General features: G+C 38.9%; 1 protein-coding gene across 1 annotated transcript in view; it reads right to left on the bottom strand.

The window, feature by feature from the left end:
* Positions 1 to 19,185, bottom strand: part of CNGB3 (cyclic nucleotide gated channel subunit beta 3) — a 68,700-nt gene that overhangs the window by 37,267 nt on the left and 12,248 nt on the right. Inside the window, exon 3 of the mRNA XM_056330247.1 lies at positions 16,702 to 16,813. Coding sequence (XP_056186222.1) covers positions 16,702 to 16,813 — 112 coding nt within the window. The remainder of the gene's footprint in view (positions 1 to 16,701; positions 16,814 to 19,185) is intronic.

The following is a 19,185-nucleotide window of genomic DNA, read 5'->3' as shown; positions in this document are numbered from 1 at the left end:
TTGGCCTACTTCTCATTTGGTTTGCATTATCTCCTCCTCTACTATTTTCTAGTAACAAACTTTAAATTTTCTCTGGTTAATACAGCTGGAAGAGACTGCATGCTGAACACTGCTAATTTGAAGGTGAAGGTACGCATGCTTCGTGTGGAAGATCACTTTAAGTTGTCTTGGCTAATGAAGCCCATTCAAACTTGGCTAAATCACTTTTAATAAACTTTATCTCTTGCCTTAGGTGATGCTGGGATTTGTCTTTAAGCTGATATGTAATTCTTTACGCAAATTTATCTCTGATCTTTATGCAGTATGTTACAATAGGCCTAAGTAAATATCACTTACTACAGCATATAGTCCTTTACAGACTGGAAGTGTTTATTCCCTGCAGAAGTAATAATTCCACTTGTCCTGGGAAATGAAAAAGTCAGGACCATAACTCACGTACTGTGCACACAGTTTTGTTATTTCATCAAACATATTTTGTTTAACAATAACAACATATGTAACAATAGCAACATAATGTCACACTATAAGTATAGTAATAATGCAGTTTTCTTCTGGTTTTAATGTGTAGGTTTTATCTTTTTAACTTGTAGGTTTAAATTTGTTTAGTGAATAAAATTACAATTCTCCCCATGCCAAGCAGAGAGATTTAGATACCTATAGCATAGTGGAAGAAAATGGCCTTGAAAGAACAGGCCATGGAAATATTGTGTTGATTGTGCTAATGTATGTAACATCTGTAAAGTACCATGGCTTGGAAGTTTTCTGTGTTAAGCATTCAAACAAAACAGGATCAAGAAATGAAATAGGTTATTTCAGAATAAATGAAGTTTACCTTTTTCTAAGTTGCAATGAATATTTTAATTCTTTATTGCTTTTTTGGCTCTTAACACCAAATACCTGAGTTCACCTCTGTCTTTTATGTACCAGGTGACCCTCAAGAAAATGTATTTCATAAATGTATACGACTGCCTGAAAAAAATCCATACCACTTTTTGCTGATTTCAGTGATATCCCTTCTTTTTGCACCACTTAAGAAACTTTTGCAGGTCTACCTGGAAATAATATTATTGATCTTGCAATAGAAATTTTGAGGCTTTTATTGAGCACTGACATTATGATTTATGTTCATATTTACAATCCAAGTCATGAAAAAGTAATTTCTTACCTTGAATAAATTATGGAGAATCTCTAATTCAAATAATCAATTTTCAGAAGAATGTTACAATGCATAGCTATACAAATGTCCACATAATGTAGTGATATAGCTGAGAAAGAGTTCAATAAGACAGAAAAATGTCTAGGCATTATGAAAGGTGTTGATTCAAAACCATATCCTCAACTTGTGCTGACAATCTCAGTGTGGGTAATGCTATAGAAACCAGAATCCTCCATCTGCCCTAGTTCCAAGTCTAAGCTCACATGGACAAGGAAACCTAATGTTTCTCTGTAACAGAAAAAAAATGTTAGTCATATGCTTGGTACAGAAACAGGGGTATTCCAAAAAGCCAACTTTAGCTATTCTGATTATGCTTTCTTTATAGTCAATAGAAGGCTACTCTGAGGAGAGGTTCAGAACGACTAAGGTTTCTGGTCTGAATTGCCTGTGAAAGGAGCCTATACTTCTTCCCTAACCTGCCCAGGAAGCTGATGGGGTTTTAGGAGTGAAATTTAGTATTTTCTTTGATTACATTGGTACAAAATGTAGTAGTGTGCTAATGATGTTTGACAGGACATTGGATTTGGAAGATTAAAAAGTAAGGCTAATTCCTATACAGGCAAAATTGAATTATTTAGACAAAGTAGTAGAAACAAGAACAAATCTACATAACGCAGACATGCATTTAGAAACAAATTGTAAGAATTTCTTTTGTAAGTGGTGGGATCATCAGTTGCAGATGACAAAAGGATAAATATCTAAGCAGTTTAGTCAAAAGCAAGGCGCCTATCAACCATACTGTAATCTGGCTATGAAAAACACCGGTGCAAATGTAACCCTAGAATGCATCTGACATATTGCCAGTGAAGGAAGCGTTAATATTGGTAGATAAGTGAATGGTGAGAGTTACTCTAACTAGCTATACTCAAAAGGTAAATTCACGTAGGAAACTGTATGAAGTATTTTAGAGTGATCAAGGCTGCTGGGAACATGGCTTTAAATAGGACAGCAAAACAGATTGAGAAGCAATAGGATTGTTGGCTATAAATTACAATTTTGGTAGAGAACCATGCAAGGAAAAGTTTGAGCTGAGGAACAGTAATAATAATTCTGAGTTAGAAAAGAATAATAAATGTGAATAGAAACACCACAAATTAGGATAAGTGAAAGGTCTGAAGAAAATTTCTAAGCTTGTAAAGACTGGGATTCTAGACACCCTTCTAACAGAGTGAGAAACAGTTGAAACAAGCATGACAGACTTCAAGATTATATTAGCTAAGATCATGAAAACTATTGTAGGCAGTGATTCCCAAGAATGTAGAATTTATGTAGGACAACAGAAAATCCTTTTCAGCAAACAAACTTGAAATACGTAAGGATTTGGAAAGTGAATGAATGACTTATATAGGTACCACTGGGTCCATTACTACCAAAAATCTCAACAGCTCAAGTGCTAATAAAGTGAGTTCCTGAGATAAATATATTGTCTTATAGTCTTGAACCAAACTGTTGACATTTTAGATTTCAGGAAATTTCAAAAAGCTCTTAATTAAATATTAATTTTCATTAGTAGTCTTGAAACAATATCTTCCTCTACCCTACCTTCTCTTCTTTTAAAAGGGAAAGTGAGAGAGACCGATCTTTAGTGATCCAGAAGATCATGTCTTTCTCTATTCACTGGATCTTTTGAAATACTGGCAGTATTTTAACTTTTCATTGCAATAAAAAAGAATAAAATAAATTTCTATTTTCATTTTCATTCTTTTTTAGGATTGAATTATTCGTGATGCAATTTGAATTTAAACTGATGTTACCTTTATCCTACTATCTAATTTTTAAAATAGATTTGAAGGGGGAAGAGAATAAAACCAGGCTCACTGGAGATGAGCCCGGGGGCAGCATGCCAGTGTTGGAGGTGAGATCGATAGCACAACTGAAGTGCATCTACACCAATGCCCAGAGCATGGGCAATAAACAGGAGGAGCTGGAAGCCATGATGCAGCAGGAAAACAATGGCATAGCTGCCATCAAGGAAACATGGTGGGATGACTCCAGTGGCTGGAGTGTTACAATGGATGGGTGTAAACTCTTCAGAAGGGATAGACAGGGAAGGAGAGGTGGTGAGGCAGAGAGTGTTTTGACCACCTAGAGCTTAATGATAGAAACAGCAAGGTTGGAATATTTATGGGTAAGGGTCAGGGGGAAGGCCAACAAGGTAGATAACCTGCTGGGAGTCTGTTATAGACCACCCAGCCAGGATGAAGAGGCAGATGACATATTCTACAAGCAGCTGGGAGAAGTTTCACTATCGCTACCCCTTGTTCTCATGGGGGACTTCAACTTACTGGATGTCAACACAGTGGAGATGAAACAGTTTAGAAGGTTCCTAGAGTGTGTAGAAGATAACTTCCTGGCACAGCTGGTATGTGAGGCAAGAAGGGGAGGTGCCCCGCTGAACTTGCTGTTTACAGAGAAGTACTGGTGGTGATGTGGTGGTCAGAGGCCATCTTGGGCATAGCAATCATGAGATGATGCTTTTCAATTCTTGGAGAAGTAAGGAGGGGGTCAGCAGAACTGCTGCCTTAGATTTCCAGAGTGCAGACTTTGGCCTGTTTAGGAGACTAGTGGAGAGTCCCTTGGGAGGCAGTCCTGAAGGCCCAAGGGGTCCAGGAAGGTTGGACATTCTTCAAGAAGGAAGTCTTAAAGTCACAGGAGCAGGCCATTCCCATGTGCCAAAAGACAAGCCAGTGGGGAAGAATACTGGCGTGGCTGAACAGAGAGCTTTTGCTGGAACTCAGGGAAAAAAGGAGAATTTACCACCTTTGGAAGAAGGGGCAGAAAACTCAGGAGGACTATAAGATGTTGCAAGGTTATGCAGGGAAAAAATTAGAAAGGTGAAAGCCCAGCTAGAACTCAGACTGGCCACTGCTGTAGAAACAAAGATGTTTTTACAAATACATTAGAAAGAAGAGAAGGACCAAGGATAATCTCCATCCTATATTGGATGCAGGGGGGAGCACTGCCACAAAGGATGAGGATGCTGCCTTTGCCTCAGTCTTTAACAGCAAGACCAGTTACCCTCAGGGTACTCAGCTCCCTGAGCTGTAAAACAGGGATAAGGAGCAGAATGAAGTCCCCGTAGTCCAGGAGGAAACAGTGACCTGCTGCTCCACTCAAGACACACATAAATCTATGGGGCTGGATGGGATCTACCTGAGGGTACTGAGGGAGCTTGCAGAGGAGCTCACCAAGCCCCTCTCCATCATTTATCAACACTCCTGGCTAACTGGGGAGGTCCCAGGAAACTGGAGGTTGGCCAATGTGACACCCATCTACAAGAAGGGCAGGAAGGAGGATCTGGGAAACTAGACCTGTTAGCCTGACCTCAGTGCTGGGGAATGTTATGGAGCAGGTCATCCCGAGTGTGATCACACAGCACATGCAGAACAACTGGGGGATCAGGCCCAGCCAGCATGGGTTTATTAAAGGCAGGTGCGGCTTGATGAACCTGATCTCCTTCTGTGACAGGATGACCCACCTAGTGGATGAAGGAAAGGCTGTGGATGTTGTCTCCATGGACCTTAGTAAAGCTTTTGACATTTCTTTGGAATTTCTTTGATGAAAGGGTGGTCAAGCATTGGAACAGTGTGCCCAGGGACATGGTGGAATCACCATCCCTGGAAGTGTTTAAAAAATGCATAGATGTGGTTCTTAGGAACATGGTTTAGTGGTGGACTTGGCAGTCTTGGGTTAACAGTTGGATTTGATTATCTTAAAGACCTTTTCCAGTCTAAACAATGCTATGATCTACGATTCTATTTTCTTACATATTTCATTAATTTAAATATAGTGATGTAATATTTGGGTTGGTTTTGGTTACGTATAGAAGCAAGAATAGGACATAAGCATTAATAAACATCATGTGGACACCATGTAAATAAAACTTTGCATTTGAATTCATGACCTTCCTTTAGTTCAGAGTCTTTGTATAGAAATTATGCTCATTTGAGACTTAAGAAAGTGTTCTGGAAATAAAATGCAAAGATCATTGATTTCCTGTATCTCATATTCTGTTCATACAGCAAAACAAATACAGAAGCAACAATGTTCAGAGAAGGCACTATCAGAGTTATCTACTGGCATTGGACTCAGCACAAACGTCTTGATTCAGTGCAGGCTAAAATCTAATCACCTAGGCTCCATGAAATTCCTCCTGTTTAGTTCAAAGGTTTGTCACAGCAGCTTCTTTGACAATCCTCCTCGTTATTCAATCACAACAGGCTATGAATCCTTTAATCTTCTTTGCAGTACTCTCTGAGGAGACGTCTGTCTCAATGCTGAACACATGGCACTGTCACTGAGGTACCAGATTAAAATGTGAACACAATTTTAGTTTAATTAGTAATTTTGCAGTATGAAATATGCAAAAGAAAGTAGTATGCATGTTGAAAGTATTAATTAACTTTGAAAAATAACCTTTCTTTAATGTCACTAGTGATATAAAGTTGTTTAATTGCACTGGATATTTACTACCATATAAAAAAATAAGAGCAGCATAATTTCTGACACTATCTGCTTTAGAACAATAATATAATATTCTAAGAAATAACCATATGATAATAAGCGAGGCAGTCTTGCCTCACATATTTCCTTATCTGGTGCTGTTGTGTCATTGGGGTTTTCTTATCTGGGGCTTAAACTATCTGGGGCATCTGCCTTTTATCAGGAATTTTAAAAGATATTTCTTATCGTATACACATAACATCTGTTCCTTTCAAACACATTTTAAAACAAACTCATTACTTATTTACATAAGCATATAATAATTTATGTCTAAGAAAAACTGTCTTAAGCAGAGTATGATCCAGTGCCATACAGAGTTCGTGGGCACAGCAAAAATCTTTCTTCAGACTTTCTCTTCTTCAGTTTTTATTAATATGCAGAGAATAAAAAGCTAAAATGAAAACACTATAATATTTCCCATAGTGAATTTTAAAAAAAGTTGCAATAAAATGTCTCAAATCTGAAAAACTTAATTTTCAATAGATGCTTTCATTTCTCATCTGTTTTCATAAAGACCCTAAAAAAATCACACAAGCAAAAGACTGTAGAGAACTTTGAGAGATCCTGTAATCCTAGTCTCCACTGCTCAAAGCAGGATGAAGCATTGCTGTGCCATTCCTGACAACTTCTTTTCTAACCTGTTCTTAAGTATGCCTAGTGAGGGCTGTTCCATAACCTTCCTAAAGAATTTATGATAGGTCTTCACTAACCTCATTGTACAAATTTTTCTCAACATAAATCTCTTTTGGTACAATTTCTCCTATTCACTGTGAATACAGGATAACATGTAGAGTCCCTTATCCTTTATCTTACTTTTTGACTCTTTGAATGTTTTCATTTTCTATTACTGTGGGTTTTTTTGTTTGTTTGTTTTTCTTTGGGTTTTTTTGCAAAGGAAAAAGATTTGGGAAAATCATAATGTATGATGACTAAGAATCATACTTAATTTTATAATTTTCAGTGTGCAGAAGTGTGTCTCTTAGTTGATATGAAGCTTGAATTCAACTAGCAAGGGTAAAAACAAAAGAGAAAGAAGTGGCAGTACAGATTCAGCTTACATGGCAAATGAAGTTGCTTCACTATTGGGAAACCTGGCAGACTTTCACAACATATCGATATACTACTGTTGTCTACGCTAATTATACGAAATTAGCTTCATGCAACCGAAACTGTTGCAGTTCTAATTCATTAGTGGTAAACTTTTACATACAGCCACCTATGTAGGAACTAATTGCATGCAGCGTTCCCAGCACCACAAAGAAACTTGGTGACAAAGAGAAAGAACCTGTTCCTCTGAGATGACTTCCAGTTACCACTAAGCCCATCCCTTCCCCTTCTGCAGACTCCTGCCGCATTCTTTTCCAAATTCAGCAACAAAGTAGGCATGTTCCTTGTGGACAACAGACCATCACATGTCTCCTCCCAAGCATCATTTATCCAGGGAACTGAATGATTGTGCTGCCAGACCCATTTGACTTCTCATCTGATCCTCTATCTCTGCCTGTCACTATTTCTTCTGTTCCTCTCTCATGCTGCACAACATGGGATGTTTTCATCTTAAACAGCTAACATTTGGAAAATGAGTATAATAAGTGGGGACATGACGTTTTAATAAAAAGTGTTAGACAAGTTTTATTTTAGGCATGAATACTTACATGTGTCATGAAATAATGATTTTAAGTTTTAGATTTATACGTCTCTTAGGTTTATCAAGAAAGACACTGATATATTTACATATGTTTGGTATACATGTAATTTAGACGTAAACACAATTTAAATACATGTGTTTTATATTACACTCACTACTGTACCTGTTACAATGCTCTTTGCTTTGCTTTTTTCCCCACAATTGACTCAAAAGATCATAGCAGAGATAATATTTTTAATAAATTATTGTTTCTTCCTTCATGAAAAAAATATCATCTTACTTTGAAAAATGTTAGGTCAATGAAGGTTTTACACAATGTTTTTAATTAAAGAAATAAATCAGTGGCAAAGTATGACAAACTATAACCTTGTTTTCTTACATATTCTAAAAAAGGAATTTCTCCCACTTATATGGTCAGAAATAAATATATATTAATATTGTGAATATATAATTTAAAATGATGCAAAGGGGGGAAAAAAGCAAAGCATTTTAGTCTGTATGATAACATTCCTATCCCTTTACTTGCTTCATGTAGTCTTCAAGGAAAAACTTCCAAATTCGCTACCTTTTTAACTTCAGGCTACCTACTTGATTGCCATGCAGAGTGAATGACATTAAATAGCATGGGTAACTGCATCCTGCAGAATGGATAGAATTTAAAGGCTGTAGGAAAATACATCTCAGCAATGATTACAACAAGTTTAATCCATTTTGGTACAGGAAGCACACCATCACCTTTCTATTTAATTTGCAGCTTCTCAATTTAGCTATTGCAGAAATTCAAATGCAAGCACGAGAAGTGACAAGCTCTGAAAGAAAGACCTAGGCAGAAGGAATATTAGTTGTAAGAAATGTATTTTGATTTTTTAATACATTAATGTTTTTTCAGTCAAGCTTACAAAATGTACTGGATGTGTTCCATCTGTTTACAATTTCAGGTACTAGCCTGATTAGCTGGAAATAACAAAGCAATGGTATTAATCTTTTTACAAAATATGCTTGTAACTATGTTTAAACTGGGATCTTTCAGAAGTACCCAGCACTGGCCTTGTTTTACTTTACAAGTTGATTGGAGTTTGGTGCCATGAGTGTCATCTTTCTGGGTCCCTGGTGTTTCTACAGTAATCAAGGATTTCTGGAGACTCTGCAGAGGGTTGATACTAGGTCTGTTTCACCAGGGGGCTGAGATTTTGTTCTTGTGGTAAGACATAATTTCTCTAAGATGCATCTGCTTGGTGAATTGATGTGTTGCATCTAGTGGATGGCAAGCACTAATAAGCATGGTAATTTTCTTGGTTAAGGTAATTGAACTAAATGAAGTGCATTACTCACTAAGAACATGCTACCAGCAGGAGTTCTCTTTATTAACCTGGCTATGCACCACATAGCAAATTGCCTCTTAATCTTTGTTTGTTTTGTTATATTTTTTTGCTATTAGCCAAATTAGAGTGGAAAAAATCTCCTTTATGGGTCTGAGAAGGACTAGTATAGCCTACTAGGTAATAGGATGTGGCTATGAAAAAGCCAAACTACGAGCACAAAATGAAGTCTTCCTGAACCACCTGTGCTCATATGGCAGTTTGCAACACTGGGGCTCCCTTTCTTTTGAAAATGTTGAAAGCTGGGTTTCTGCATTTGCAAAAGCATAATCAGAAAAGTATGTTTACTGGGTGGGAATGTTAAATGCATTTTGTCTAATTTTTGTATTTTATTAAAATTTATTTAGTGTATTTTATGTGAACATGTTTTGTCCATATTACCTAGATTCTGAAGGTGTTGTTATCAGATATAATTATTTGTTCCTTTCTAAACATCACCCAAAATTTATAAGATCTTGAGGTGAAATCTAAAAGCATCTGAAGTCCTGGTTACCCACTGTATTTTTTTCTTTATGTATGCTTCAATATGCGGCTTGCAAATATGGACTGTCATTTTACCCAGCATTTTACAGAGTAGCGTTCATGATCCTTGACTGAGGTTTCAGAGTACTGCCTTAGTATAAATAGTACATTGTAATCACTTTAGTAATCTAGGAAGATGAAACACTCTTATGACTTTAGCCAGGCTTAAAGGCTTTTAAAAGACACAAAGGAGAGAAAAGGTCATCCCCCCATTTTCTCTGATCTATGGTCTCAGATGCTTTGTTTACTATTCGTCCATATTCTGCACTTTCAAGGACTTGCTGCAACTGCTTTGTCCCGTCCCCTGATGCCAGGCATCCACACTACTTATTCCTGAGGCATGTCTCCCCTCTACTCTTACGTGCCAAAACACTTCATGCTCCTCTTCATCAAGCCACAAGCTCCAGGTTGGTTCCCAGCCTTCAGTGTAGAGTCATACAAAGGTCTCATATTTGCCCCTCCTATGTCACCTTTGTGACCATCTAAAACATGTCCTTTTAATTTTTTGTTTTCTCTTGTCCAATTTTGGGTTCCAAACTGTACCTTCACAAAGCATGTTGTCATTTTCTCTTGTGACCAATGGCTATAATCCACTGTGTGCAGTGCAAGGTGCTCTGAAGACCTTGGTTTTCAGTGGTGGCTGTAGTGCTCGGCACACAGCTGCAGCTCCTGCCAAGGGGCAGACGCGATGGCTCCTGGGCCTGGTCGTGGGCCCCACTGACCCTGACCCACAACCCGCCTGGCCTCAGCCCAGCCCTGCCAGGCTTTCCCAGGGCTGTGTCTGGCCCCAGTTCCCTTCACTAGGCACTAACTGGCTGACTGCCTTCCCAGCTTGGCCCTGGACCTCCCTTGTCACCACAGGCTTGACTGGTGACATGGACTTTGGGCTGGCCTTGGCTGCTGCCCAGGGCCTGCCCTGCTCACCTTGCACAGGGCTGGGCCTGGGCCCTGGCTGGGGAGGGCCCTCCCTGCCCACCGTGTCCCTGAGGCGGGGCTGCTCCCTGTGGCTCCTGGCCGTGTGCCGTATTTCCTTAAGTGCTATACCGTATCTGACATGAAATGCTTGCACTGCATTTCAAAAGAGTGCAGGATTGTGTATACACACATGGTTTTATGAACCCTCCTCACCAGAAAGCAATCTCAATGTATTATAAAGGCTGCAGTGATGTTTTGTGCTAGTTCCTCATTAATAAGACTCCACTGTCTTCTATTAGAGTGCAAATTGGGTCCTGAGTTTTGTTCTGTTCCCTCATTTTTTGCTGTGAAGAGAAAGCATTGTCTTTGCGCTCCCTCCCAGAGGTTATTATTGCTCAGCAAACAGCTATACATGAAAATTTCCTATGGTTCTGTTACATTACCAGTAAAGATGGAGGGGAGAAACACTATACTGGCAGACAGGGCCGACTTGTCTGCAATCCTGTCTAAGCCATTAGGAAACAGACATTAAAAGTTTCGGTCACTCATCCGTAATTCAGTGCGTTGGCACATCAGCCACTCTGGCGTGTCTCCTCTTTCAGACATAGTGTTCAGGTGGCTGAGACCAGTGCTGTGTCTCTCTACTATTTATTAATGGCCATTGTCGTGTACTGCTGTGCTTTAAAAATGAGGAAGTGCTGAGAGGGAAAGAGAGAAATAGAGGTTTTTTCCTTGTGGACAAACAATTTCTATGGGAATTTTCAGGAGTAAATGCAGTCTTCATCAAAGCTGTTGTCCACTTAGCAAAAGAAAAAATATTTTGTTTTTCAGAGGAAGTGCAAAACTCTGTTTTCTTATTAATAGATAATACACGCTGTGCAACACCACGAGTAAGAAGCTACTCTAAGGCAGCTGAATTGGAAGGAGGACACAGCTGGTGCACAATCTTGCAAACTGCCATACATATAAGTAGTCTTACTGATTTCAGATGAGTTAATTATATTAGTGTAATTGTTCATAAAACAATATTACCTAAGATGTTAAAATCTAAAGATCTTAAGTGGAAGCTCATTACCTACCCCTGAAATTCTGCATGGAGAGACACAAGTCTAATCTAAATGAAAAGCATGCTGTTTCAAACAGGACAGCTGCCTTCTTTCCTTTTCCTTACTCTATGTATTTGAGCATGCACAGATGCATTGAAAAAAAAATTAAAGTCACAATAACAGAAGATAAGGTGAAACCTTTTCTATTAACAGAATTGTCATGGATTTGAGTTGCTCTGGCTGTATGTAGGTTGTGAACAGATATATATCCACAAACCTCACTTTATTATGTATATTACAGTCTATGGGCATACTGATGATTTCTTACTGTGCAGATCAAGTGACTTTTTATTAAACTTTGACTCTTGGAACATGAATAGGATAGGAAGTCTATCTAAGTCAAAACATAGTACAAGGACTCTACCAACAGGCCTTAACAGCCCTGATCAGCCTCTGTGGAACTTTCATCCATACCCTCTGCCCATGGGCCTGGGGTGTTCACTTAAGCTTAAGCCTTAGTCACTGCCTGAGCTACACCTACATGTGTCGAACTAGAGTTCTGTCTCTGGTGCTGTCTCCTGGATGGACTTAGGAGCCATGTTGTAGCCTTGTCTCCAGTCCTGTCTCTGACCCTCTCTTTTTTTGCCTTGCCTGGACCCTAAACCCGGTTCATCACTTTGCCTTGTTGATAGACCCTGTCATTATGATCCTGCTCTGCTTGCTGTGTTCAAACCCTGTGAGATTGCACCTTGCTAGTAAGGACACTGCTTGCACTGTGGTTACCTTTTGCTCCATCTCCCTTTCCCTCAGGGAGCAGATGGCCTTTGATGCTTCCCGAAATACAGCTGGACAAAATCTGAAATTCTATTTAAGAAAATTCTACCAACCATTTCACCAACCTTGATTTCACTGAACTAACCAAATTATGGCTCTTTCCATATCAGTGTCATAGAACGGCTTTGTTTGGAATGGATCTTTAAATATCATCTAGTCCAGCCCATCTGCCGTGGGCAGGGACATCTTCCACTAGATCAGGTTGCACAAAGCCCCATCCAGCCTGGCCTTGAGCACTTCCAATGATAGGGCATCCACTCATCCTCAAAAAATTTTGTTCCTTACATCTAGTCTAAATCTACCCACTTTTAGTTTAAAACCATTACCCCTTGTGCTGCCACTACAGGCCCTGGAAGAAACTCTCTATATATCTTTTTTATAAGCACCTTTTATATACTGAAAGCCACAATATGGTCCCCCCTGAGCCTTCTCTTATTCAGGCTGAACAACCCCAGCTCTCTCAGTCTTTCCTCAAAGGAGGGATGTTCCAACCTTCTGACCATTTCTGTGGCCCTCCTCTGGACCCAGTCTGACAAGTCAACGCCTTTATTGTACTGAAGACCCCAGAGCTGGAGGCAGCATACCAGGTGGGTCTCATAAGAGCAGAGTAGAGGAGGAGAATCACCTCCCTTGACTGCTGGCTACATTTCTTTTGATGAAACTCAGGATACAACTGGATTTCTGGGCTGCAAGTGCACATTGCCAGCTTATACTTGAATTCTCATCCACCAATATCTATTTCCAAATCCTTCTCCACAGGGCTGCTCTCAATCCATTCATCACCCAGTCTGTATTGATACTGGTGACTACCCTGACCCAGGTGCAGGCCCTTGTGCTTGGCCTTGAACTTCATGAGGTTCACATAGCCCTTCTCAAGCCTGCCAAGGTCTTTCTGGGTGGCATCTGGGTGAATCAACAGGACCACTCAGCTTGGTGTCATCTGCAAACTTGCTAAGGGTGCAGTCAATCCCACTGTCTATGCCAATAATAAAGATATTAATTAGTATTGCTCCCAATAGAGACCCCTGAAGGACAGCACTTGTTACTAAATCTCCATGGATGTTATCCAAATGTAGATCAAACAGCAACAGGGAAAACTGGACGATGGGGCTCTCAGTTGACTACCCTGTTGAGTTGTATGAACAGTCCTTGATATGGTTTTGACTAATCAAACTAGCACTTTTCCAAATAATTCCCAAGCTTTGGAATACCCAGGAATTAACACTGAGCAAAGATAATTCACAACTTACATTTTTTGAGGAGGCATTTTGTATTATCCTAGTTGGCCTCTGTGCTAGAGTGATTTGAGCATGTTTTATTTACTGCTGGTTTTATAGACTACATGTATTTATTTGACTCAAATTCTCCATATGCATACACATTAAAGTAGTTATTAATGTGGAAAAGGCAGCTGATTTCCTTAAAAATATTCTAGGGAATAAATTTGAACACAGACTCAATGAGGTAGTGACCTTGATCAAGAACAGTGTCTGAATGGAATGCCATGAATCTTCAGGGGCAATGAAATAAATTCTCTCTAAGACACATTTTAAAAATTATTTCCTTCTGGGTCTGGAAGCCATATAATAGATTTGTTTAGTTTCATAACAGTGCAATGACACCGGTAACATGCCTTCCAAGCTCTACTGCAGAATTTAGCAGGTAACTGTTTTGGCAATAGAATTTGCCGAAGATTTACTGTATTTTTAGAAGCTGTTGCTCAAATTAGACTGACTGGATATTTCTGGATGCACACATGACAGTGAGTCAGAGCAGCTCTGAGAAGAGAATGTTTAACATAAATATTTTTAAGTTCCTTTCAACAGACAGATTTTGTCTTCTACTAATAAGAAACGTACCCCTTTGTTTCATTAGGATATTGTAATTATGTTAACCATGGTTACAGAATTTACCAGTGGAATGGTTAACATCTAATAACATATCCTACAATGACAAAAAAGGAGATGCTTTATATAGATTTTCATAGTTGACCTACTGATTCACATTCATATTAGCATGCTTTCTATAACATTTCTAGTCATTCTAGTCAGAGCTAGTTTTAATTGCCTGCATTATTTTACAGAGGTGCATGCAGTAGTGTTTTGCTTGAATATTCCTTGCCACTGCAGTACGAAGTCTGTCTTGGTGATGGAGAGAAAATAGATAATCTTCAGCATAAATTAAATAACTGCATGTCAGGGAAGGACTTGTGCTTTGTATCATCAGGATAATCAAATAATAGAAGGCAAAAGAAAACAGAAGGACTTTCTACCCTGTTCTGGACTGAGTGTATCCATTATTTTCCACTCAAAGGGATCTCAACAGGCTGGGGGGACAGACTGGCAGGAACTTCATGAAGCTTAGCAAAGGCAAATGCAAGTTTCCATACCTGGAATGGAAACCCCCCATGTAAGAGTAAAGGCTTGGAGCTGACTCACTAGAAAACAGCTTTTGCATAAAAGGATCTGGGGGTCCTGGTAGACAACAAATTTAATATGAATCCACAATGCGTTCTTGCAGCAATGAAACCTAACTACATGCTTTATAAAAACCATAGCCAGTTGATTGAGTGGGAGTCATTATTTCCTTCTGTTGCACCTGTATCCAGCTGTAGTCTTCCCTGTATGCAAAATACACTAACCATGTGGTGCAACACTAGCAGAGGGCTATTAAGATGTCTGGGGATTAGAGAACAAGATATATGAGGAGATGCCGAGAAAGATGGATTTGTTCAGACTGGAGATGAAAAGTTGAGAAGATGGAGGTAATTGCAGCGTTCCACTACCCAGTGAGTGGTTGTGGAGAACATTGATCCAGACTGTTCTTGGAGGTTCACAGCAAGAGGATGAGAGGCAACAGAAGCAAATTATATGTCAGGTGATAATTTTCATAATAAGGATGGTCAAACAGTGGACCAGATTGCCCAGAGAAACTGTGGAAACTCCATTCTTTGAGATCTACATCCACAACTACACTGAACAAATTTCTGGGCAACCTGGTCAAACTTAGGAGTTGGGCCTAACCTCTAAACGCTCTTAGCAAGAGGTTGGATATAATTTCTTTGAAGCAGCCTTCCACCCTGAGCTGTTCTATGAAGATGTTTAATAGCTTTATCAATGACATAGAGAGTGGGATTGAGTACACCCTCAGCAAATTTGCAGATGACACCAAGCTGAGTGGTGCAGCTGACACACCTGAGGCATGGGGTGCCATCCAGAGGGACCTGGACAAGCCCAAGAAGTGGGCCCATGCAAACCTCATGAGGTTCAACAGTGCCAAGTGCAAGGTTCTGCACATGGATTGGGACAACCCCTGGTATCAGTACAGGCTGGGTGGTGAATTGATTGAGACCAGCCCTGCAGAGAAGGACTTGCGGTTACTGGTGGATGAAAAGCTGGACATGAGCCGCAATATGCACTCTCAGCCCAGAAAGATAATAAAATCCTGGACTGCTATAGCTGGAAGTGTGGCTAAAAGGTTGAAGGAGGTGATTCTTCCCCTCTACTCTGCTCTGGTGAGACCCCACCTGGAGTCCTGTGTCCAGCTCTGGGGTCCTTAGTACAGGAAAGACATGGACCTACCTGTTGGAGTGGGTCCAGAGGAAGGTCACAGAAAAGATCAGAGTGATGGAACACCTCCCCTATAAGGAAAGGCTGAGAGAGCTGGGGTTGTTCAGCCTGGAGAATGCTCTGGGGAGACCTCATAGCAGCCTTTCAATACTTCAAGGGGCTTATAAGAAAGTTTGGGACAGACATTTTAGTAGGGCCTGTTGTGATAGGACAAAGGGTAACAGTTTTAAACTACAAGGGGCTAGATTCAGACTAGATATAAGGAAGACATTTTTTACAATGAGGGTGGTGAAACACCAGAAGAGGTTGCCTGGAGAGGTTGGAAACATTCAAGGTCAGATTGGATGGGGCTCTGAGCAACCTGATCTAGTTGAAGAGGTCCCTGATCATTGCAGGGAGGTTAAAGTAAATGACCTTTAAAGATCCCCTCCAACTCAAATAATTCTATGAATCTATGATTCTGTAATAAATCTAAACTATTCCAAGTTTGTTTTTTTTCTCCAGACTTTATATTTATTTCTGTTTTGGCAAAACAAACAGTTACCTAAGCTTTTTCCAAAGGTTGAGTGACCCTAGATTTTCCCCTGAAGGAACATTACTGCTTAATTTATTTGTCTTTTCTCAGGAAGAGACAGTCCTAATCCTCTGGCTGCGGAGACTAATGCTGATTTAATGGTATAACTCAGCAAAAAAATGTGAAGGGTAAAAAGTTTTTAAGTCAGAATGATGTGACAAACATTCCAGCTATTCAGGGCAGCATCCTGGGATTTGTTCCTTTGCTAAGGCAGAGTAATAGTAACTAAGAAGCAGCATTGTTAGAATTAGTATGTAAGTGTAGCTGAGCAAATCCTTTTCCTCATTCCTGCTATTTAGGATGACGTACACAACAAACTCAAAAACATATTCTAAATTAATACCTCATATATATGGTTACCTTAGAATTGATATAAAGCTCTTCAGATCCTTACAGAACAAGAGGGAATTTTAAAGAACTGAAATATGGCACACAGAACTGTTAAGACAAGATATCAAGAAAAAAGCCTCAAATTTTTAAATTGAATTTACTCACTTAGTGTCTTCTTTCCCATCATTGAGCTGATGTGGTTCCTGTTGAGTTGTCTGAGCTGGTTCAGTTGATTTTTCAGTTTTTGAAGGTTCAGGTGCTTTTTCTGGTACTGTATCTAGAAAAAAAGGTTTTAATTGTTGAACACTGATTTTTAAAGAATTATAATAATACTTTTGGAGGAATCACAGCTGACTACCATTATTTCTTCAGTGGACAAGCAGTACATGACACTGATTCTGGCACTTGACTTTTGAATAATTTCCTGCATAGATCTATTTCAGTGCCAGCTGCACAGAAAGTTCATGATGAGTGTAACTTTTAGAATATGTAACTTATTTGTGGTTTTTAAACTAGATGCATCTGTAGCCAGCTCAACAACAGTTAATACAGAGCTCTTCTATATTTATAAGTGACAAGAACTCATGCAATATTGTAGAATATTAGTGGGTGCTTATTCAAAAAAAAAAATAAATGTAGAGGACAGATAGATCTGCCCAGAAATGCCTTGCGAAAAACAGAAAGAAAATGAAGAGTAGCTTATTTGCTTATGCTTAGAAATGCTAATGACATTATTTATACTGCAGTGTTTGAATTACATTAAACCTCTTGTTGCTTCAGCTGCCATGACAGTACTGTTTGTTGCTGAGTAAATTATGACTGAAATACATCATTAAGGATATGAGCATGTAGAACTTTGGCTAGTCTATTTCTTCATTTTTGTTACAAGTAACTTTTTTTAAAGGAGTTGAAGTGGGAAGTTTGCAGGGTTTGGAACAAACTACACAAATGATATAGTCTCTGGCCATTTAAGTAGCCTTATGTGATTAATTTTTATAATTAGTCCTATATCTTTATTTTAAATTTTCATGCTGAAAAATAATTTTAAAGCTCTCATCAGTCTGAGACTTTGCTTAAAGGAGGAAGAAACTCAGCCTTCATAAATTCTTTAAGTAATATGCTTATAGAGGAAAAAACTTGGCCGCAAAACATCATAGCAAATAAATCAAAAGCCTGTTGCAAATGCTTTATTTTAAATTCAAGACAGCTCAAAGAAAATCAAACCCTGAGTATTTTGAATAGATACTGTACAATTAGTTTTCTGATAGTTAATCGCCTTATTTAAAGAGTTGTTATTCATTTCAAAGTGGTATAAACAGTTACCCCTTTGAACTCTCAGCAAACTTAAAACTCTTAACACTAGATTGTTAAGCTGCTCAGCTGGAAGGTGGCTGCTTGAAATGGCATTGAAACAAAACTTAGTGAAGGACAGCAGGTCAGTTTGTTTACAGCACCTGATAAATCGAACTACTCTTCTACTATCATTTATTCAGATGTGGGATAATATTTTCTTTCAGGTGTCTGTTAAGAATAGACACAATGTTTCTTGAGCTGAGTTTCAGACTTTTACCAGTTGGACAAATGATTACAGGACCAGTGGGGTCTTTCTACTATTTTTTCTTAGTATTTAGATTAAGAAGTGAGAATGCCCTGTGTGAGCCCTGATACTCTTACAGGAATTAATATCTTAAACAGGATCAAAGACAAGACCTAGACAGAGGTATCTGTGGATGACAAATACTCAAACGAGAGTCAGACAAGGAACCGAAGAGAAAGCAAAGAAATCCATCTTCCCCAGCATGCTGGGGGGGAACATATCTGGCTTTAGACTTAGGAAAGATTAGGAGTTAATTTTCAAACAGTCCCTTGGAGAAATGTAGCATTATTGAGTATGAGGAGACAGTCTACAGGGTTTTTACTTATCACCTGTAAACTGGGAAGATTTTTGTAAGGAATTCCATTTAAAACTCTGACATTTGATAGAATTTATGGCTTAAATTGATAACAGTGTCTTGCCCACTTCATGGAAATGCAGATTATTGTTTCCTTTTTTCAGCAGTTAGTATTGCAGTACTATCTTGAGGAAATCTGTTGAAAATATGACACTAAGGAATGTTTCATCTTACCTGAAGGATCTGCCAGGGAATTTTCAAGGTATAGAATAGCACACATGCTGGGAAGTGAGGACTCCAAACAGGGTGGGTGCTCTTCCTGTCCCCAGGAAGGTTCAAGAAAGGATGAAAGAGTTTCTGAGTGATTACAGGGGTTCAAAATGCTTTTCTAGGAGTTCCAGTCAAAAATACTTTTTTTCTTTTTTTCTTTTTTTTTTTTTTTAGGGAGGAGGAATTTTAAAATGGATTCAGGCTTCTAGCACAGTGAATACATTCTCATAGTGAAATAAAATTTATTTCTCCTAGGATATTCATAGACATTCTCTGTAAGAAAATGGCAGAGGATCTGCAATTACAGAAAATAAAGGGAATTTGGACCTATTTATAACTAATTTGTGGGTCTTGCTACTGAACCTTAACTTGTTAAAATTCTATTTAACCCTTCTATCAGAGGATCTCTACAAATGATACTACTGACTCTGCTTTCCTTGGCACACAATCCTCCTGTGGTTTTTGTGGTCAACGTGACATGATGTAG

The sequence above is a fragment of the Falco biarmicus genome, chromosome 3 (genome assembly GCF_023638135.1).
Source record: "Falco biarmicus isolate bFalBia1 chromosome 3, bFalBia1.pri, whole genome shotgun sequence".
Taxonomy (NCBI): Eukaryota; Metazoa; Chordata; class Aves; order Falconiformes; family Falconidae; genus Falco; species Falco biarmicus.
The sequence above is the reverse complement of the archived record's forward strand: the minus strand, read 5'-3'. Positions and strand labels throughout refer to the sequence as shown.